Source organism: Panthera tigris, chromosome X (genome assembly GCF_018350195.1).
Source record: "Panthera tigris isolate Pti1 chromosome X, P.tigris_Pti1_mat1.1, whole genome shotgun sequence".
Classification (NCBI taxonomy): Eukaryota; Metazoa; Chordata; class Mammalia; order Carnivora; family Felidae; genus Panthera; species Panthera tigris.
Window position 1 is genome coordinate 13941357 of NC_056677.1, and position 22420 is coordinate 13963776.

The 22420-nt window shown below is 51.8% G+C and overlaps 1 protein-coding gene across 8 annotated transcripts in view; it reads right to left on the reverse strand.

Annotated features, from left to right (window-relative positions):
• Positions 1-350: 350 nt before the first annotated feature.
• Positions 351-22420, reverse strand: part of RAI2 (retinoic acid induced 2) — a 74944-nt gene continuing 52874 nt past the window's right edge. For 2 of the 8 annotated variants that reach the window (XM_042975304.1, XM_042975303.1), the window contains exons 2-3: positions 16010-17601; positions 13379-15225 (exon numbers count right to left, since the gene is read on the reverse strand). In XM_042975304.1, coding sequence (XP_042831238.1) covers positions 15219-15225; positions 16010-17577 — 1575 coding nt within the window. In that variant the 5' untranslated portion in view covers positions 17578-17601 and the 3' untranslated portion in view covers positions 13379-15218. The other 6 variants (XR_006213598.1, XR_006213599.1, XR_006213600.1 and 3 more) reach the window with 6 other exon arrangements.

Genomic DNA, 22420 nt, shown 5'->3' on the forward strand with positions numbered 1-22420 from the left:
GAAACCAAGAGTGGGGCCGCCCATCTTTATTCTTTGATTTCTCAACTTTTCAGAACCTGGGAGCAGGGGGCAGGGGGAGGGGTGATATTTCCTGGAGCTTGGAAATCTCAACATGCAGCATAAAGTTGGTATCTTATACCTCTCTCTCTCTCTCTGTCTGTCTCTCTGTCTCTCTCTCTCTCTCTCTCTCACACACACACACACACACACACACACACACACACACACAGAGTCAATTATCAGGTTCTGTTGCTTCCTTCTGTAGCACACAGCTAAGTCTCTTCATCCCTTTTGGCATCATCTCTGCTGTGGTATTTTATACACACAAGTTACCTGTGTTCATGGTCAATCCTTCCTATCTTCTTCAGGATGTTATTCACCATGAACCTGAAATAAATTTTTACGTCAGCTGGATACATTTGTAAAATTGTGGCCCTCCGAACTCTAATAGGATTCTCCCCTACCTGGCTAATCTCGTTTCTGGCTGTGTCCTGGCCCACACACTTCATACCAGCCAAGGCATCTTCGTCCTCTTTCCATTTTCCGTACTCTCTTATCATTAAACTCATAAACCCCATTAGAAATATTGAAAGCGGCTCTTTTCTCCTCACTGTGGAAAATGTCCCCATGATCCCATTTTCCTGGTCCCCGCACCTTTGTGTATTCCTCTCCCATTGAATGTGGTTGGACTTGCTCTCTGCTTTCTCATGACTAGATACAGGAGAAGTGATGAGATGTCAGTTTTGAGACCAGATTGAAAAAAGACTGTGGCTTCTGTCTTAGGCACCCTCTCAAACTGCTTGCTCTGGGGGGAGCCAGCGACCATACCGTGAGGCAGCCCTTGAAAGATCTCAGGTGTGAGGTCCGAGGACTAACTACCAACAACTTTGTGAGTGAGCTGGGAGGCAGATCCCAACTCCACCGCCCGTGGAGCCTTCAGATGAGATCACAGCCCCGCTGACAGCTTGACTGCCACCTAGCGAGACGCCTTGAGATACAGGCAACTGGCTAAGTCACTGCCAAATTCCTGCCCCACGGAAAATGTGAGAGAACAAATGTTTGTTGTTACACAACCATCTCTAACTGAAACAGCCATTCTATTTTTCTGCCCTGTTTTTAAAGGCAAAGTTTTGACGATTATTATCCTATCTTCCCCCAAACCTCACCACCGAACCCTTCTCCCCCTGATTCCCTCCCTCCACTGATAACAACCACAAAATCTGCTGGAAAGCTGTCTGTCGCCTATGGGCACATGGGAAATTCTTGGCGGCTGGTTTCTGTTTCAAGTTCTCATCTCTCGAATCTGAGCTGGGCAAATCTTTGCCCAACATCCCAGTGAGGTTTTGGAGTGAATGCTCTTTCCTGTAAAGGAAAATGTGCAAAGTTTCTTCTTGTTGCATGAAATAGTTGATTTGTGCAACCTGCTCCGGTGGTTATTTGTATGTCTTCTCTCTGATGGAGTGCCTGGCTCTTGTCTTCACTTGTCTTTCAGTGCGTGCGTGTGACACAATGAGGTCAACTCTCAAGAAGAAGAAGGGGTTACTGCATATACTTTGTGGGCAAGTTATGTGTGGTCATGTAGATTTATTTCTTCTTTTTCGGTTTCCCCTTTTATCCTTTTACAGTATTTTCTTGTTGTCTGCTTTTCCTATAATGAGTATATATCTAATTTCTGTATGGGACGTTGATCTACAATGTACCATCAGCATATGAGGGTCACCGTTTGGAAACGTCGACAGTGTGAGGATTGCTGCTTTCTAATGTGGCATCTTGCTTTATTCATTTACGTACTCATCTATTTCAGAAGTTAGCGTGGATGCTGCTGAGATCCACAGCAATGTTTGTGTTAGAAAAACTGCAGGTACACAAGAAACGACTCTGGTTAGGAAAGTGTGCCCCGAAACGATCCCTTCCTGAGACGCCTGGTTTAATCAGTGACGTGCGAGCTTCCCTCCGTCAGCCGACTGTGGAGAGGCACTGGCCAGAGTGGAGAAGGTTGACAATGAGCACCGAGCTCCACTCCAGACATTGCCAAACGTTTGCACGGCCTGCTAGTGGATATACTTATGACAAGAGTGCGAAGGATCGTGAGCTCTGTGATTATGTAATAAGTAAAGGGAATGATTAAGATGTGGTTGTGGTCACTCTGCTCACGGAACACGTGGCCTCCAAAGATGTTTTCATCGCCTCGGTCCACAGGTGACACGTGGTACTCGTACTCGGAGCCGACTGGTAGAACTCACGTGGCCCTGCTTACGTGCACCAGGGCTGGGTACAGCGGCTTTCCCAAGAAGAGGAAATCGGAAGATGTGGAGAACGCGAAGCGTTGCTTCTAGCACGAGGCTGTCAACGGTTTTTTCAGGCTCAAGTGACTGCAGACATACTTTCGGGCCGGGCCAGGTCAGTGGCCGGGCTGTGAGAAGCTGGCTGGGTGTCGTGCCCGGGTGCCTGGAGGGGGCTGCGTCCGGTTGGGGACCCCCGTTGCCCCTAAGGACAGCAGTAATCCCTGTGGTTGTTGACATGCAACAGTTTGAGTCTTAGGCTCCAGATCTTCCAGTGTTTCGAAAGCAAGTAGAAAGGCCGATTGGAGCGTGAAATGTCCCAGTTTTAAGATGTGGGCGCAGGTGTATGCAAACACAGGCCAAACAAAATGTCACGCAGGCCTAATCTGACCTATGTGCTGCCAATGTCAGATCTTAGGATCTGGGAACCTGGGATTCTGAGCGGCCCTTTATTTATCTGTGAGGTAAAGCTAACCCCAAGTTTCTTTCTTTTTTTTTTTTTTAAAGAACTTTTTTTTTTTTTTTAACGTTTATTTATTTTTGAGACAGAGAGAGACAGAGCATGAACGGGGGAGGGTCAGAGAGAGGGAGACACAGAATCTGAAACAGGCTCCAGGCTCTGAGCTGTCAGCACAGAGCCTGACGCGGGACTTGAACTCATGGACCGCGAGATCATGACCTGAGCTGAAGTCGGCCGCTTAACCGACTGAGCCACCCAGGCGCCCCTAACCCCAAGTTTCTAAGAAGAATCTTGGCTCTGCCCGTGAGCACTCATCCCCTCGGTCCACCTTGGTTCAGGTTCAGATTCTTCATGTTCACAACAGCCCGTGCTCGGCCCGCCACTAGAGCGGTTGGGGGCCACACCGAAAGGACGACACATTCCCTGCATTCCAGGTCTCTGCCAGGCTGTGTGATCTTGAGGCACGTGGTGAACCACAAGTGTCGAGAGAGATTGAAATGTGGGCCGGGTATTGGGGAGTCATTATGAACTTGGAGGGCTGAACGAGGCCTGGAACAGGAAGGCCCCTGGGTCACCTTTGGATGGGATCTCAGGGCCCGTGGGAAGCAATGAAGGGATCATAAATGGGGGGTGGGTGTCCCACAGCCAGACCAGCCTTCCGGACATTCTGGACAGATCATTCTGGCAGCTATTGGGGGTGGGGGTGGGGGTGGGGCGAGCTGTCAGCAGACAGAACCCATCATCCACTATGCGCAGTGCCCTTGATGGGATCCCGACCAGGTATTCTCTTTGGAGGCGACTCCAGCATCTCCGTTTCACCTTTTTCCGGGCTGTTCTCAGAGGCGGAGGTGTCCGTCTCAGGATGGCCCGAGTTGTTGGGTGAAACAAAGCCAGCAAATAATCAGGCACAACCACCTTTCTCTTGAAAATGGGGGAAGGAGTTCCGTTCAAGATTGCCCGAGGTCGGGGACCACTGCCAGGAAACATGGGACTGGCGTCACCGCCAGGACAAAGGCAAGTGAGGAGAGGTCCCGACTTCTGAGCCTGGTGGACGGCGCGTGGCCACCACGGGCAGGACAAGGTGTCGCTCAGCCCGGAGCAGGGTGGGGGCTCGTTGCCACATGGCTCCCCAGAGCCGGGTCACCACTGGTCACCAGCGCTCCCCGGTGGTTGCCTCCCAGGGGTCTGAGGCCCAGACTCAGCCTGGAAGGCAGGTTGGCTGCGGTCAGACTGGCACAGCGATGGGGAGGTGTCGGCTTTCACCTACCGACTCCTGGCCCGTCTCCTTCCTGTTCTCTGCCCCTCGGAAGCCCCACTCCTCCCTCCACGTCTGTGTCTCTCGCTCTATCTCCCTGGCTCTCTCTCTCTCTCTCTCTCTCCCACGCATTCTTTCCCTTCCTTTCTCTCTCTCCCTCCCTCCCTCCCTCCCTCCCCCCCACAGTCTCTCCCCCGCACACTCTCTCTCCCTCGCACACGGACACACACACATCTCGGATGGCAATCGTTAGGCGGGCCTTGGGGCCCATCCCCCGCGTTGCAGAGGTTGTCACGGAGTCGACTAGAAGCCCGCCGAGAGCCCCGCGCCCCACACGGTCAGCGCTGCTCTGTGAGCATGCTGTACCCTTGTGTCTCGTGGGCAGAGTGGGCCGCGGTCCTCTGGGTCGCATGGACAGTACTTCCCAGCTCTCCTTGCCGCACCCTGGGCCTGGCTCGCCGCTTCCTGCCGCACGGAAACCGGGTCGGTAACGTGAACCGGCCGGGGCGACGCGAGAGTCAAATGCACGGATCCGGTGACCGGCTCCACGCGGCCTACAGAGCGGTGCCCCTCAGCCCGATGCCCGAGAATCCCCCGGAATGGGGCAAGTTCAGCGCCCTGCCTCCCCTGCCCCGCGCCCCGGGAACCTCTGGGCCCCAGGCCTGGGCGCTGGGACTCCTCACAGCTCCCCTGGCGAATCCAGGGGCAGCCCGGGTTAAGGACAGGCACCTCGAGGGGCGACGGGTGGCGGCCCTGGCGCTGCGGGCAAGGGGCCCGCCTCCCCCGAGGCCAGTGGCCCGAGTCAGGGGCTCGCGCTCCCTCGGAGACCTGGCCGTCTGTCCTTCCCTGTGGCCTTCCGACAGCCCCACCGCCCTTCGCCGCCTGCATTTCTCTCGTCCCCGCGAGGGTCGGGGCAGCCGCTTGGGCTCCGTGCGCTCGTAGCACGTGGCATCCTCCGGCGTGTCGTTCGGTCTCTCTCCCTGGCTTGGCTGAAACGAGGTTTTCCATCCACCACTAAAGGGTGAGGGGGCTCCTTCCTGAAAGCTTGGGCCCCCGAGGATTTTCGGTCTGGATCCTTCCCACGAATGTCCTCGAAGTTGCTCACAGACTAGCTTCTTCCAGAGGACCAAAGTCATTAGCAAGGTGCCTGTGTCCCCACCACTGTGTGTGCGGGAGTGCCCTGCGGTTGTCGCCGTGGCTGCCGGCAGGAGGCGCTGTCCTCCCAGCAAAGACGGCGTGGGTACAGGGTGGTTTCTCCCCAGCGGGCCATCCGAGAAGCAGAGGCTGTTCTGACTTTTTAAAAATCCCTTTACTGCAAAGGCTCCTCTCTGTGTTGGAGGTCAGGAGCTCTTACACAGGATGAGTGAGGGATTTCTTTTCCACACTGACCTCAAAGACCCTTTCCCGTAGTTATTTCATATACAGTTGCCCCCAATTTGTCTAGTAGCTGTGCTCCTGAGAGGCTTCCCACATGCTAGATCTTGTTTAAAGGGCACATAAGAAACCTCTCTCATCGAAAAAAGGAACTACCGTTATCTCTTGTAAAGCGAATTTATATTTCTAATTCAAATAAAGGTTTATCTGCCGTAGGACACCAGATATTTATAAGAAGAGTTTGATAAAAGGGAGAACCGCTCTATATATTTACCTCAGAGGAAGGCCCCATGGCCTGGCCCGCGAGGTTGCAGGACCCCGGGGCTGTACAGCGACACGGCGTCGCGACACAGCTGCCCCTGGGCCGTGGCCTTCAGCGGACCGTGAGGTCGAGCAGCCAGCTGCCTCTGGACAGGGCTTGTCCCTGGGGCCCATCGGCTACAGGAGGAGGAGGGAATGCGCCCTGGTTCTGGAGGGCCGCGGGCATGTGCCTTATGTCACTGATCCCCACTCCCCACGAGAAGGCCACCGAGTAGTGGTTCCACAGATGAGGAATCCAAAAGAGAATCAACTTAAAGAACAGGTATCACTCTGATTCCATGGTCAGACTTGCCTCTGAGGTTTTTTTCTCCACGCCGGTCTCTTCATCTCCTTTTCTCGTAAAAATTTTTAAGTGTTTATTTAGTTTTGAGAGGGAGGGAGGGAGGGAGGGGCAGAGAGAGGGGAAGAAACAGAATCCAAAGCAGGCTATAAGCTGTCAGCACAGAACCCGACACGAGGCTCGAACTCACAGGTGGCGAGATCATGACCTGAGGCTCAGTCGGGTGCTCAACCGACTGAGCTGCCCAGGCGCCCCTATTCCTCTCCTTTTCTGACTAGTCCCTTCTCCTGGTGATGGGCGAGTGAGCAACCCTCTCTCAGGCCCAGAAGGAAAATGAGATGACATTGAAGATGCTTCAACTATTAGTCAGTAGCCTGGAGGAGGGCATGAAAGTGCTTGGCTAGACACCTACCTTTGTGGGACGAAGTGGAACCTAAAAACATGTCAGCTGCAATTAAAGACTTTATAAAATCAGGAATTTCTGTGACATTTGTTGGCCTTGCTCTCTGTCACTACCCATAAACAAAATGTAACACAAAGAATGTATCAAGCACCCTGTCCTTGGTGCCTCAGATGCATTACCTCGTGTATTTTATTATTTCCATTTTACAGGTAAAGAAGTGGGAACAGAGAGATGAAGTGACTTGCGTGAAGTCACATGGGAGAAAGGAGAAGTGGCAGCTGAATCCAGACTCTGGCTCTAAAGCCAGTGCTTCTAACTTCTATCAAGAGTCCCTAGCCACCTCCTAGCTTAAATTAAATTGAAGGCTCCCTAAATGCCATGCACTGTGCTAGGTGTGAGAGATACAATGAACTTGACCTTGGCCCTAGAGCAGTTTATGGTATGGTGGGATGGACAGACACATGCTTTCAAGTGAGTGAGATGGACAAAATGATATATGAGTACACATGTTGCCGTGGGAGGGCAGGAGGCAGCTTATGCTGGAGTAGTCACGGAAATCTTTCTGGAGGACGAGTTATTTTGAGCTAAATCTTGAAGAATTAGCCAGAGGGAGTGTCAGGGCACTGAAGGGTGGACCCACAGAAGCTTATGCTGGGAACTGTTAACCTTCTGTATTCCTGGAGCTTATCCACAGGGGTGAAGGGGAGAGCTCCAGTCACAGAGGTGGTCTGGAGTCTGATCTCAGAAGGCTGGAGATAGGAGGCCTCTTCAGGGTATAAGGATAAATCCAACACCAGAAGCGTCTACATCCCGGAATGACATGGTAAGATTTGGCTTTTACCAAAACTATTCTGGCGGAAGATAGAAAAGAGATTGGAGGCAGTGGCTGAAAATGGAGGCATGGTCCCCACCCAGTTCTGAGGCCATTTTAAAAGTCTAGGCAAGGGGGGCACCTGGGTGGCTTGGCCGGTTGAGCGTCCAACTTCAGCTCAGGTCATGATCTCATGGTTCTTGCGTTCAAGACTCCCATCGGGCTCTGTGCTGACAGTGCGAAGCCTGCTTCAGATCCTGTCCCCCTGTCTCTCTGCCCCTGTCCCGCTTGCACTCTCTTCGTCTCTCAAAAATAAATAAACGTTGAAAAACAATTAAAACTCGAGGCAAGGGGTGCCTGGCTGGCTCAGTCAGTGGAGCATGGGACTCTTGTTCCTGGGGTTGTGGGTTCGAGTTCCACACTGGGTGTAGAGATTACTTTTAAAAAAGTGAAATCTTTAAAAGAAAAAAAATAGAAGCATGGGCAAATGATGTTGGTTGGGTCAAGAACAGTAAGTGTGGAGGAAAGGAATGGTGGATTTGGGGAAGATCAAGGAGGCAAAGTGAGCAAGAGAGGACGTGGGAGGTGAAGGAGAGGGCAAGGTCACAGAGACCAGCCTCCCGTTTCTCACTTGGGCAGTGGGGAAGGGGCGGCAGAGGGTGTGCAGCTCAGTTCAGTCCACGGCTGGGGTGAGGAAGGGAGACGCTGCATTAAGTTTTAGGGATGACAAGTCTGAAGCACCTAGAGGATCGCCCTGTGAAGATGGCAGGTAGGATCTTGGGTGTCTGAGTGTGCAGGGTTGGCGATGGAGAGGAATCAACACAATGAAGATGTTGGCCGCCGCTAGCAGAGCAGATGGGGGCACAGTGCGAGGGCACGCGGGTGAGGGCTGCAGCCACAGGGGGGTCTGCGTCTGCAGCAGAGAGGGAGAACAGGGTGGAACATCAGCCTCACTGTCCGGAGGGGAAAGGAAGACACACTCGGGAGACAGGAGAGTGTGGTGAGAGGTGCACCAGGAAAGCTAAGAAGGGAGCGGGGTAAAAGCACCCAGGGAGTAGGCGAGATGGGGCCTGAGAGGTGCCATGGCTCCCTGGGTAATTATTGTCACTTATAACATGAAACAGAAGCAGCACTTCTGGATGTTACCAAAGAACAAAAAGAAAGAAAGAGAGGGAGGGAGAAGCAAAGGAAGGGAGGGAGAAACTTCAGTGAGACACTGATTCCAACTTCGTTAATTTGGAAATTTGCAATGGCCTGAAAGGATTCTGCTGGATTTTAACTTTCATGGTGGCAACAAGGGAAGGGCCTGAAGAGTTAATAAATAGGACAGGCAAGTTCTAAGTGAAATGTCTAAAATACAGTGTCCTGTGCATCTGGTACTTGCATAAGTCACCAGGATCCAGAATAAGCCCACAGAAGGGCCTGACAGTGGCCGAGTCAAGGGCAGGGGCCACTATAGCCAAGAAGTGATAAATAAGAAAGTAAAGAAGGGACTCTGTGTTTCAGTTCAATTAAGCAACTGTCGAGGCCTTCCTAGCTACTCTGCACTGTGGGCCATGGACGCAGCAGTCACTTCTACGATGTGGGCCCGTCTCAGGGAGCTTCCAACCTAAAGCCCAGAACCTCGCTTGCTCAATTAGATGGGAGGGAGAGGCCTTCCCTAGAGTCTCACTGCCCTGTAGTGGGTTTCAGGGAAGTGTGTGGAGGAAAGGAGCCACAGAGGATCTTTCTAGACAGGATGCTGGGGCTGGGCTTCACAGGGCAGTGACAAGGCACTTACCAGGGGAGTGGGGACCATCTCGTGTTATGGGCCAGGTTATGGGTGAGAGCCCGTTGGCTAGTGATGGCTGTCCAGGCATGCCCTGCCGTCATGGAAGAAAAGAAGGGACATGAAAAGGAAGCAAGGCACCAGTGTGCAGTGTGCACTGGGGATGGGAGAGCGATACAAGCTGGAGACAAACGGCTCTCTCCCCTGGACATCTCCGCAGGGCATCATATCATTCCTGCCTAGGCCAGTCACCTGTGGCCAGGACAATGACAGAGTCAAGGAAGGGTTACCCCTGCCAGGTGCTTGATGCATTTTGAAAAGATTCCCATTGAAAACAGTTGCAATAAAACGGTCTCAGGGCTTAAAGAGTGAGCCCTCCATTATCTGGCTCTTCTACTGCCTGCCAGGTCGCGTTCCCCCACCCCCTGCCACACAAAGAAAACACACTGTTCTCATCCACCCTCAAGTATCTTAGGAGCACCCATTCACCTACAAATAGTTGATATCCTCTTCACCAATAATGTTATCCCTGTACTAACAAGATTCCCCCATGGACTTCTGCCAGGCAAGACCTTGTTAGCCGGTTTCCATTAGTATGGCACTTGAAATCATAATGCTGCATTAAAAAAGCATCACTTGATAAGAACCAACTTTCTGTTCTGTTTGCTGGCCTTGCCTCAAGGAGGACGGGATTCATGAAGGCATTTCAACAGTCTCCACTGCCACCGTGGCCACGTTGGGGACAGATTCCTGCTGCATCCTGTAGTCAGGGGACGAGTCTTTGCTTTGTGAGGATAGTGCTTGGGTCCTTGACCGTTTCTCTGGTGCTGGTGCCCAGCCCTCCTTCCAGAGGAGGGAATGATAGTCGGGAACCTGGTCTCCTAATTCTGAGCTCGGAGGTTACTGGACCACATGTGCCCCGAATGTCCCCTCTGCTCATGGAGAAGATGTAAGAGAGAAAATAGTAGAAGGTACATGGCTCTGCTATCCGAAGTCCTGATGGAGAGGGTGCTGTGGGGTGACAGCTGCTGTAGTCACAGGGCCAGGCGGGACTCTAGACCAGAGCGGCTGCTGTTGTGTGATTCTTTTATACACTGGTCTCCTTTGTGTGACTTTGCTTGAATTAAGAGGCTGTGGCCTAATATAGTTTGAACCCTGGGAGAGAAATGGTGAGGACCAAGCTAAAGGCCTGGGAAGGCCTATTCAGGGCAAACCACTTGGAAGAAGGAATCCAAGACTCAGAGAAATGAGACATGGACCGGTGATGCTCCCAGCAAAGTTCTGACGGTAAAGAGAAACCTGGGAGAGTCAGATGGGCGGGGTCCAGAGGGAAATGAGGAGGTGTAAGCAGGAAATAACTAATCAAAGACGTCAGGGCCCAATGGGAAGTGGAGATATGTTACCCGAGGTACACAACTGACCAAAGATGGGAAGGAACTAGTTAGCTCTAGGAGGCTTTGCTGGAACCCACAAGCAGTCCCAATTTCGATCTGGGGTTCTTTTATTATTTTTAAAAAGATAACAGCTTTACTGAGATACAATTCACATACCATACAATTCACCCACTTAGATGGTACAATCCAATTTTTTTAGTATATTCACAGAGTTGTACAACCATCACCGCAGTCGATTTTAGAACATTTCTGTCACCTACCTGGAGTTCTTGATTCTACAAAGTAAATGGAGAAACTGGGGAAAGAGCAAGCCAGATGACAGAAGGACTACACAGTAGGAGCTCAGAGAGTGTGAGAAGAGATGGGACTCGAGTCCAAGGGAAGGAAGCCGCGGAAAGATCTGGTGTTTCAAGGAGGAGGAGGTTCGGCTTTTGTTTCCATTAAGGACAGGCAAAAGACTAGGCTCAAGTGCACCAAGAAGAATTCACGTAAAACATGAGGAAAAAGTAAAATACACCCAACTTCCTGGCAATGTTTGTAACTTCCTGGGTTAGGCTGCCCTTGCAAATAAGACTGACGAATGGTCATCATAGGGTGAGTTTTGAGTAACGGTTCCTTCGAGTTTCATGGTGTTGGTGAGGCATCCCTTCAGAACTGGCTGAGTTCCAGCCCTTTTTGTGAGGTGTCGTAGATTTGCTGAACCCTGTGTTCTAGGGAGAAGCTTCTAGAGGGCCCTGTTACATGCTGGATGCGTGATGGCCCTTTGGACGAATGAATAGTTTCCAAAGGATAGTTTCCTGGTCAGATCAGGCACGTGGTGGTAAGCCAGAAGATAGGAGTAGGGTACCAGGTACAGATCTCTATCCTGGATCATTTCTTGATTAAATTCTTTCTGCAAAGAATTTATGAGGTCCTGCTGTGGACCAGGTACAATAAAACAAACCCTGGGGATAAAACAGTGTTTCTCAACCAGGGGTGACTTTGCCCCTCAGGGGACTTTTGGCAATGCCTGCAGACATTTTTGTTGTCCCGACTGGGGCGATGGGGGGCAGGAGGGAGGGGGGCTACTGGCATCTCATGCGAGAGACCAGAGATGTTGCTCAATATCCTACAGTGCCCAGGACAGTGCCCTACAACAGAGAATCATCTGGTCCCAAATGTCAATAGTGCCAAAGTGGAGAAACCTTGAAGTAAAGAAGTAAGGTTCAGTTCCTGCTTTCAAAGAATTTGCTCTGTTCATTGTTTCTTACCGTGGCTTGAAATGTGACCCACTGAAAATATCTGCATTGAAAACACCTCTCCAAGTTCCTTATGTGAAGGGATTTTAAATAAAACTGAATTCCCAGAACCATTCAGGACAGCGTGGGGCTATCGATATCAAGAGGTTCATTAAATTCTTACTAATTGACTGGTTATCAAACCTTCGATTTAAAAAATTATTTAAGCAGAGGGTGGACAGCTTCCAGGTGACTTATCTTTATCAGCAGGGTGAGCCTACACTTTTTGAGTGTATATCTAGAACACAGATGGAAAATAACCTACAAGTTGGGTTAATATAGTAAACCTTAACAGTTCATCTCCTTTAACTTGAACTTGTTCACAATTTCGGCAGGGCATTGCTACAATCTCACTTTGCTTAGAAATCCCTTGGTCTAATAACAGTTTCAGTTGGATTATTTGCAATATTTGGAACTAGTTCTTTCCAGCACTCATATATGCTACTTACTATAAAATCCACCAATACATTAATTAAAATAAATAGCAATTTATTAAAATGGCACCCTGAGGACCCCAAATACACCCTATTTTGTTTCACTGATGTGGGAGGTCAGTTATTTGACCTGGTGGTAGTGAGCTGTTCTGGAAAATTGCCTTTTTTATTTAATGAGGAGTAAAGTCGGCCAGAATGACCTCTCACGCTTTTTTCCCTGCTGTTAAAGTTTTCAGCTTAGCAGCTTTTGAGTGTGGCTTTTAGAGGTTTGGCATCACCACCCTTCAGCTTGAAATCTCCCTTTACAATTGTACCAGGTGCTCTGGGCATTGCAGTTAACTGGAATGGTCTCGAAAATAATTGAAAAAAAAAATCTGTAATTCAGACTCTTCACTAATTCATACTGGGTTTTGCCCCCAAAAGGATCCAAATTCCTGTGGGTTCATTGGGCTTCAAACCCGATATTTAAGAATCATTGCAAAGTACATATTTTAAGTTGTTGATACTTAAAAGCTGAAAGCAGAAAACTCTTCTGAGCCTCAATTTCCTCACTCGTAAAATGGAATCTAAATCCTTTCCTGCTGTATTAATTATGCTGTTTATGAAGATAATCACTATATTGACATCATCTCTCAGTAATTGGCTACCTTTCCTTCCCTCCTTTCCTCCCTCTCTTCCTCCCTCCCTCCCTCCATCCTTCCTTCCTTCCTTCCTCCCTCCCTCCCTCCCTTCCTCCTTTTGCTTGGAGTTTTCACCATTACAGATGTACTTTTTCATGCTTAAAGTATGAGAGTTTTGCATTTGAATCTAAACAAATCTTTGATCTCACTTTAGAATTTCCTACTCACTGTCGAGGACTTTCTTGGTTAAGACAGTAACTGTACCATCTTTAAATCTTTCATTTTTCTCTCTAGTTTTTATTTTACAAGGAGGATCACTACCCCCAAATATGGATTTTTGTAAGTCATTCCAATTTTTTATCATTTCTGAACTGAAGCCAGCCGAAGCCATCGTGACAAGTCCGAGCAAATTATCAACATTCTTGGGGACTAATTCTATTTCCTAAAAGACTCTGAAAAGCTATTCTGTAGGCTAGTTGACCCAAACATTTTTTTTAGAAGAAATGGGAAATTAAGTCATGAGAAAGAGTCTGATAGAAATCCCGCCGAAACCTTAAAGGAGGTTAGCTGGAGACAGTTGTGAGGGGTGGGGAGGTAAGTGACCCAAGCTATCTGAATCAAGCAGAATAATGATGGGGCCTGAAGTTTGCCAGTGCCCACCCCCCACCCCCCACCCCCCTGTGACCCTTGTGTGGATCACATGCCTCAGACCAGGAATCATGGTTCCAGGCTGATAATTCTTAGGTAAAGTTTGTGTTGAAAGGCTGCGAACTTCTGACTCGGGAGGGAGCATGGAACCGAACCACCAGGGATCCATAGGCTCACCTTGGCCGCAGCAACAAGCCCTTTGTTCTTCTCCCGATTCCCTGGCCTGCAGGTAGCCAGGTGGATTCCAGTTCCCGTCAAAGGCTGGGAAGGGGGGCAAGCAGAGGGTATCACTGCCCCAGTGGCACAAGCCCGGTCCCTAGACAACACCGCGTGTGGCCCTCATAGACCTCAGTGGGCACGTCTCCCCACGCCACAGCGGCCTCTTCCCAAAGCTCCCCCCCAGCCACGAATGACAGGGCCTGGGGCTAAGCGCAGCATGGGTGGGTGGGAGTCCGACCCAGGGTAGGAGACAGCCCGTGCTGACTCGACACCCTGCCTGGCTGTGGAGCCAACAATTCTCACCCAAGCAGCACTGACGTCTCAGGAGAAAGGGGCATTTCCAGACCCATCAAAGAGAGATTTGTGGCTTGAGGTTTATAATGTAATTAGAGGCTGCAAATGCCTTCCTTTCCACCTATATGTCACTCAGCTTTAAGCACCGGCTTCTTCTAAAGGCCAAATTGAGAATCCTGTTCCCTCAAAGCCGGGTAAGCAGCAGGTGTCCCCAGGACACTGTGAACTGGGTCCCCTGCTGGCCGGTGTACAAAGGCGGCCCTCCGCGCTGCAGGGGCAGCAGAGACAACCGCGAACGTGGTGAGAAGAGACGTCAGGTAAACGGCAAGTGCAAGCCCCCGGGCACGTTCATGTTGTTGTAGTTGAGACTAGCACACGTGCCACGCTCAGGAAACACGGCCAGAAACCCACCATGGGCGTAAAAATGGAAAAAGCCTGCACTGTGTGGAGGCGGAGGGATGGAGTCTGGCTGGTGCCGTTGAACGGGACTAAGCTAGCCTGACGAGCAACGGCTGTTTGGTGATTACCACCACGTCGCACTTCGGAAAATAAATTTTAACGGCATAGGAAAAGAGCAGGAAAAAGAAAAGCCATTCTGGGTGTCCAGTACAGCACCAGCTGAAATGGTAACCCTATACACAGAGAGCCTGGTAATAAAAGAACAGTCTCGCAACTGCTTTTCCTCCTGTTCATGTTCACGGTAACAGCTGGATACATACTAATTGCAAGAAGTGAAAGAAAGAGCTCTAAGTTTAAAAGCAGGCATGCCATCATCAGTCTGTCGCCAGCACAGTTTCAGACACAAGTGCGATGTGCCGCCTAGCAGATCTAGCTTAAATGTACACTCAAACTGCCTCATTTGCAGGGGTGGCTTTGTGCTGTCGGGGAAGAGCCACGGGCTGTTCCCTTCTTCCAGGTGCCTCGCTTTCGTCCACGGAGAGATGGCTCAGCCAGTGTTTTTCAGCCTCGGCACCATTGACGTTTGGGCCGGATCATCTGCTGTTGTGGGGGGTCCCGTGCCTGTGAGATGTTCAGCAGTGCCCTCCGTCCCTACCCACCAGAGGCCAGGAGCATCCTCCCCAGCTGTGACAACCAAAAGTGTCTCCCGGCATTGCCAGACGTTCCCCGGGGAGGCACCGTCACCCCCAGTTGAGAACCGCTGGCCTAAACGAAGGAGGAGCGACTTTCTCTTCCCTTCCCAACCCCACTCCCAAGCATCTCTATCCCAAGCCAGGAACGTTTATGGGGCATCTCCTGATCCACCAGCAAAGGACTTACCTCTCGTTCTGAGGGGTCTTCAGTAATACTTTTGGCTTGCAAGACTTTCAGTCATTCAGAACAATGCTGTTACTGCCTTTGAAAAGAAGGTCCTCTCCAGCTAAATTCTGAGGGGGGGGGGTGGGGAGGAAGCAGGTAAATTTTCCTTTTAGACACATTTGTCGGTTTTGGTCTACAGAAGGCTCAGACACAGAATTCTCCACACCCAGGGTCTACGTCAACTGGAAAGGGCCTCGGGTGCTTGAAACTCACCTCCCCACCTCTTCCTTCTCTGTGCCACATTTTTACAAATGAAGAAAGCAACGTTTAGAGGGGAAAGTGACTGGCTCCAGGCCGTACATATTCCTAGTCTTCTTTTAATGGTGGCATAGGCCAATATAATTCTTCTTTGCCCCATACGCCTGGAGAGCTTAGGTCTCAAAACACAAAGAACTTGTAGCGCTTTACAAGCAACAGTTTTGGCCAAACCACACCAGTTAAGGAATGCAAATTTACAAAATGATAGAATGCTGCAACCAATTAGTGCAAACAAACATTTATTGTGAAATATTCATCCTACCCTTTATTAGGTATTACATCATCAAAGCACTTTGTGGCAATGAAAATAGCTTTTTTACCCCTCTGATTCACCCAATATTCCATTAAAGCTGCAAAAAATGTGCAATCTGCTTGAAAAATAGGTTGCTCTTATTTACTCATTTGTGAAAAGTCAAAAATTAAAAAAGAAAACAATACTAGCTTACAGGGCCTCTAGAGCCAATTCGCCTTCCCGCTTCCCAACTACTCCCCAAAATAATTAACAAAGATAATTTGTTTTAAATGCCTTTTTATAAAACCAATGCACCTTTCCCCATATTATAATCATAAAAATTTTAAAAAGCCATTATTTACTTTCTTGGAAAAAAGGTGGCCAGCCGTTGTTTTTTGATCGGGAGCATGTGTATTTCCTGGGAGTTCACTTTCTTTAACTTTATGCTCCTGTTTTTGACGGGTTTCCTAAGGGGCTCTGTGCTTCCCATGGGCTCTTCTCCTTGGCTATTGATGTCATAGCCCTGAAGCACGGAGTCTTCTCTTTTGAAGGAGAAGTTTTTGGTGGACACGCCCGAGAGGCCTTTGATCTTGCCGCAGAAGATGGCAGGCACGGCGTCTTCCACCGAGACGATAACCTTGGCGGCCTGGGACTCGCTCACGATCTCCATGTGATTTTCAGCCTTGACCTCGCCACTGGGCTGGCCGGGCTGGCCGGGCAGCTGGGCGGGGTTGCTGCCGCCCGCGTGGCTATCCATCACAGCCGAGGCCCCGTGTGCTGTGGCAGGGGCAAAGGGCACTTCCATGCCGCCGGCGTGACCTGGGCTGTCCACTGAGCTGCTGCTGTCATACAGTGTCTCAACGGGAGGCTCAGATTTTCGGTGGGCTGCCAGCGACAGGTCCAGGACCGCATCTTCCTGGCATACGGGGGGACTGGCTTCGCCAGCCTTAAGCCAGGGCACCGACTTCATGGACAGATCCAGGGCCTCGTTCTCACTCCCCATCTTGATGACCGTGTGGCGGCTAAGCTGGAAGTACTCCCTCGGCTGCAGGATATCGAAGGGCTTCAGTTCCTCCTTCTCCAGAGGGCTAGGGGTGCCTTTGAAGGGGTGTAGGCCGAAGGAAGATGGCGGCTTGGGGAAAGCGGAGCTGAGCTTGGATTCGGGACTCTGAGGCACGGGGATGGGGATGGGGATGGGGACGGGCACGGGCAAGGGGACGATCACAGGGTAGGGTACCAGGAGGGTGGCCGGAGGGACCAGGGGGGACAGGGGGGAGTTAAAGGGCTGGGGGGGCACAGGCGCGTATCCAGGAGGAGGCTGACAGGGTGGGGGGCCGAGAGCGCCCTGCGAGGGGAACAAATTCTGGAGCACAGCTTCAAACGGCAACGTGGGCTCCTGTGGCCGGCTGGGGATCCGCAGGTCCAGGAGCTGCGGTCGGGCCTCGGGGTCCTCGGCTCCCTGGAACAGGTTGTTGTGGATAGCACTGGAGGAGCACGGGGCCTCCTGCGGCAGGACCAGAGGGGAGTTGAGGTGCTGGAAGACGTGCTGCTCCAGCACCACCGGCAGCTGCACGGGGCCCTGCGTGGTCATGACATAGGCCGCATGGCCGTTAGGGTTGAGCTCGGGCGCAGGGCTTCCCTCCACCTGCATGTGAATGGGCATCACCACCGGGCTCTCCCCGAGGCACAGGGGCTGCAGCACAGTGGCCGCCACCTTCAGAGCCATGCCGCCCTGAGACTCGGCTGGGGGGTTCAGGATGGATGGGGCCGGCACGGTCACCAGGGCCTTCTTTACCAGGTCGGTGGAGTTGATGTTCCAGGCCTCGGTGGTGATCAGCTGGGCCATGCCATTCTCCAGTCTGTTATTGGCCAAGGCGGGAGAGGAGTCAGTCATGTCCATGGAGAGGTTCTGGGACTGCAGATCGTCCATCACTCGGCTCTGATGCCACTGGGCCTGCAAGGCAAAATCACAACATGAACCTTCCGTCAGAGACCACTTACAATTGCCTTAAGTGCTCTCTCCACGTCTTTCAAGAGTCTCCATATCTTAGTGAGCCACAGAGCACACCCGTCCCTCTATGTACACATACATGCTATAGATATTGCCTAATATATACAAACACACCCAAGTGATCAGCTGTGCATGGAGAGGCCCAATTTAACAGACGACTAAGCTATAAACACAGATGATGTAATGACTAAACAGCCGAGAGAGGTTAAACAGAGTATTTCTAAGCCTAATACTCAGCTTATATGTTTAGTTTTCGCCAAACACAAAGTTCCATTCCACATTGCCGTTGGGACGGTCAAGATACGTGGAGACTTGACTTGCTCACACGCAAATGGGCGGCAAAGACTTACTTTACCTCAAAAACAAAATAAGGTCCTGTCACATTAGAACATTCTAAGAAAGTGGAAGCAGGACATCCCACTTACAGAAAGCATCTTAAAAACTCTTTCAAGCAATCGTTCTTCCCGAAGAGGCTCGATGAAAAGAACAGCAGTGCGTTTTCACAAGGATCGGCACAGTTGTCTCACGGGCTTCCTCTGACCAGTGCTATCTCCTTCCCTCCCCATAACAGGCAAACCCTCCCCACGGAGCCAGGTGGAGACAGGATAACTGCACGAATGCTCACAGGGTCCAGTGTCGCTTTCCCTGATCAGCTCCTCTGCGTGACCCGTGACCTCCCCTAACTTCTTCTAGTTGTCAAGAGGGGACGTCGCTGATTCTAGGGCTGGGGAAATGGAACACCTGTTGGAAGCAAACGTCTTCCACGGGGAGATACTCTTCACTGATATCCCTGGCACCCCTGACGGCCTCCTGAGAGGCCCAAGGAACCCAGCACGGGTGCTTCCTGGAGGAAGCAGGGCTGCAGCTGCGATACGACTCTCCATGGAAACGCGTCCATATTTAGCCTCGTTACCATGGAGAAGGCAGGCACCATGTCTAACTCAGGGATCTGTGCAGCCCTGGAGTCTGCTTGGGCTCAATAATAATTCAATAATCCTCAGGCTTGCCGGGCAGGCCTTGGGCAACTCAGATTCTCGACCTCACCTGTTGGAGCTGTTGTAGACTTTAGTCCCACGGTCATCTCGCGTCCTCCTCTCCTCACCCCCAAATTACCAACACACCATCCACAACCCGTAGGACAGCCCGCCTGGCACACCATAGGAGTAGAAATAAACAAACAAGGCCTCGCTACAGGAAGGCAGCTTTAACAAATGAACAACCGTGTGATATTTCCAGACAATCAAAATGTGTCAAATGCATAGAACAAGGAGTTTCTCTGAAGCAGGAGGAAGGGCAGCAAGCAGAAGGATGCTGTGCACACAACTTTGGGGAGAAGGACTCGCTGGTAATGCCCTCAGCAGGGTGCACAGTGGTGCCTCTGATGGAGGGCTCCACAGCCCAGCACCCTAGGGGCAGGGTATCCTCTGGAAACCAGGAGGTGACCCAGAGTGCTGGCCAATGATGCCTTTAGGGCAGAGTAGAGAGGCAGCCCAAGCCAGGGCAGTTGCGGGGGCCTGCCCCAACTGAAGGGTCCTGGTTTTTCCTGAGAGGAATGTTCCCTGATTTAGCCCAGAAAATATCACTTGTTCACTCATTCCTTCACACACGCATTCATTCATTCACTCATTCAACCCACTGATTGGCTGAACGCCTAATGCACACCAGCACTTTGCTGGGGGCTGGAGATGCTGTTGTGAGCCTGACAGACAAGGTTCCTGCTTTAGTGGAGATTACAGTTCAGTGGTGCACACGTCTTTCCACAGACAGAGATCTGCTAGCGCGAGAAGGCATCAAAGTTACGTCAGGAGAGGCATCAACATCAGCAGGACGAAGCTTTGGTGGCCACTTGGTCACGGCCCTGTAAAGGACCTGAGAACCTAGGATCTCCTCCAGAAGGGTCTGCCCTGTCCCTCCCAGTGGCCAAGACTCTCAGGGAGGGGTGAGCAAAGGCTAAAGGGAAGCTGGGGAGGCGCCGGGGAGGACAAGGATGGCAATGGGAAGAGAAGGCACCCACAGCCACCCATCTGAGGTGGCTTCTGATGGCCTTCGAGGTGACTACTGGGAGAGGTCAAGACCTGTTCTGTGCCATCTTTGGGCTTCCTGTGAGTTGAAGACTGCTTGCATGTAAGGGGCTGCACCTATCTGCCCTTCTGGACAAGAGAGCCTCCCCTCCCCGGCCCACACTCGCCTCTGCCTCTTTCGCACACCCCTGCCCCGTCCCAGGCAGAGAAGGCAGACTTCTCAGGGCTTCTTCCCCCGGCTCTTGGTCCACAACTTAGCTCAGGTGCCAGCTCTCACCTCTTCCTGCCAACCTCACTCCTTTCTTGCCTGGCCCTGGTTCTAGGCCTCCCACTCCCCCAGAACCTTCTGGTTCAGAGTGTGAGGAGGGGACCTCGCCAGGACAGGGGGCCCCTGTTCGTTTCACAGATGGCCAGAGCCAAAATGGACTGGGCATTTACCATGTGCCAGGCCTCTGCCAAGAATGCTCAGAACTTTCCACGCATTACTTCACTTAATCCTCAGAACAACCCTATGAGGAGGGGCCTATAATTATGCCCATTTTGCTGATGAGAAAACTGATTCCATAGGAAGTTTAGGTGACTAGGATAAGGGACACTGATGGTGGGATTCGAGTTCAGGGTTAATCCCAGGCTTCTTTTCCCAGTGGAAGCTGTGAGGGCCACACTCGTTCGTGCATTTTGTTTCTTGGCAAGAACAGTGCTCTCCAGCCGCCTGTTCAACACCGAGTGCATGTGCCTGCAGAGCTGTGTAAAAGAGAGCACTCGAGCATGAGATTTCTTCAAAGTGGTGGCCAAGTCTTTTCCAGAAAATCATCGAACTGTTTGCTTATTCTCTTTTGTCCACCAGGACCCTCCTCTGTCCCTCTCACCGGGGAAGGAGCCGAAGGGTCACCAGAGTTCCTGTCTTTGGGGAGGACAGCCCCCATGGGGCGCCCCATGACTACTTTGGCCAAGTAGTCAGGCAGGTCCACAGCTGTCATGTGGGAGGAGGGGAAGTGACATTGGGCCCACGCTTCCATTCCGCTTTGCCCCAGCCCTGCTCCCGGAGCTTTGAGTCCCCAGTGGGAGATCTAAGGGTCTCCCTGTAGCTCATAGGTGCTGAGATGCCCGCCCACCCACCTGACATCTGTCTCAGAAAGGCTGAGGCCGAGAGGATGCAGGCCTTCTTGCCCTGCACTAGAGTTCCTGTCTTCGGGCAGTAGGCCTTGTGAGCACCCCCGGTCGCTTCCCTAGAGCCACTGGCCTGCTGAGATGAGGCTGGTATTCGGCTACACGGGCAAAGGAAACGGTAGCCCTACCTTCATCATGCACCCTCCTGCCTCCCAGAAAGGTTCTTCTCTTTCTCTTTGCTCCCCTTTCCCTTGTCACTCACCCTGCCGGTGGGTGCCCCAACTCTGGGTCAGCCGCCGGGGGCCCTGAGCACCCCCAGTGCAGGCAGAGTAAGTGGAGCCGCTGTAGGAGCTAGTGCTGGAAGCCCCAGCAATGACCCTCACTCACAACCAGCTTGTAAGATGAGAGTCCACAGGGCAAGTCTCTATCCCTTCCCCGGGATGAGTGGGAAACAAGCTGACTGGAGAGAAGGCAGAGAGCTGTCCTCCCTTCCCTGCTGATTAGCATGGGGCAGCAGGTGTGCTGAGGAACTCTACAAATCAGGAAGTATCCTAGGAGCCACCAACTAATGCTCAAGCTAAGGGGCACGATGGCTTCAGAGGGGACAGGGAATGTTTTGTTCAGGTTTTTCAAAACATCTTATGCAAATGGGTTTAAATCAGGTCACCCATCTGTCTTGCCTACACCCGTGATGATGGGGGGAATGGGGGACGGGTATGGGCCAGGGTTGGTAAATGCAGTGTGGCCGGATGGGGAGTGGGCAATTTGGATCTGTGGGTCACTATCAATCTCTTGGCCCTTGGCCAGCTGCTAGAGCTTAAAGGTTGGGGTCCACCCCAGTATAGGCCATGTGGCCCCCAGCTGGAGACTCTGGGGGAAATGCCTCGGGGCCCAGGGCAAGTGAGGGGGTGAGGAGAGGCTGTCTGGGGCAGTACTTGGGCTCAGCGACCTGTGGGATCACAGAACCGTTATACGGAGCCCTCGTCTAGCTACCGACCTAAGTCGGGGCAGCTTCTCCCTGGGATCTGTGTCTCAGCCTGGAGCCCTCTTGGGCCTCTGTGTCACCCGACCAACTCCTTCCTGCTCTTCTGTCAGACTCTGCGGTTTCCTCCTCTCAGATCTCATCCCCACCTCACTGGGCTCCCACACAGCACCCCAACTTGCCCTTGTCTAGTCCTGAGCCTTCTCCTCACATTGGGATTGCCTGCTCACTCATTTCTCCAGGAGGGAGGGGCTGCCTCACTGCCGCATCTTTCTATCCGCCTCTGGGGAATGGCAGGCGCTCAGGAAACACTTTCTGAGCGAACGGGTGTCCGAATGAGCGTCTAGGCCTTCCTGAGTCTGGCTTCTACCCAGCCTCCGGTGCAGGCTCACCGTTTACAGAACCATGGCACGCACATCAAGGCTGGAAGGGGTGGTCAAGGTCACATCTCCATCCCCTTCCTGATTCTACTTACAGATGAGGAAACCGTGACCCAGAAAGTCTGACCCAAATTTTGCCTGAGACCAGTTATTACCAAGGTCACCATGCTTGCACTGGGACAAAAGTAGAGGGTCAGGCCCCACTGGCACCATGGAGGGTAACGTGACAGCCACCTACCTTCACCAGCCAGGGGCATGTGAATGAATCC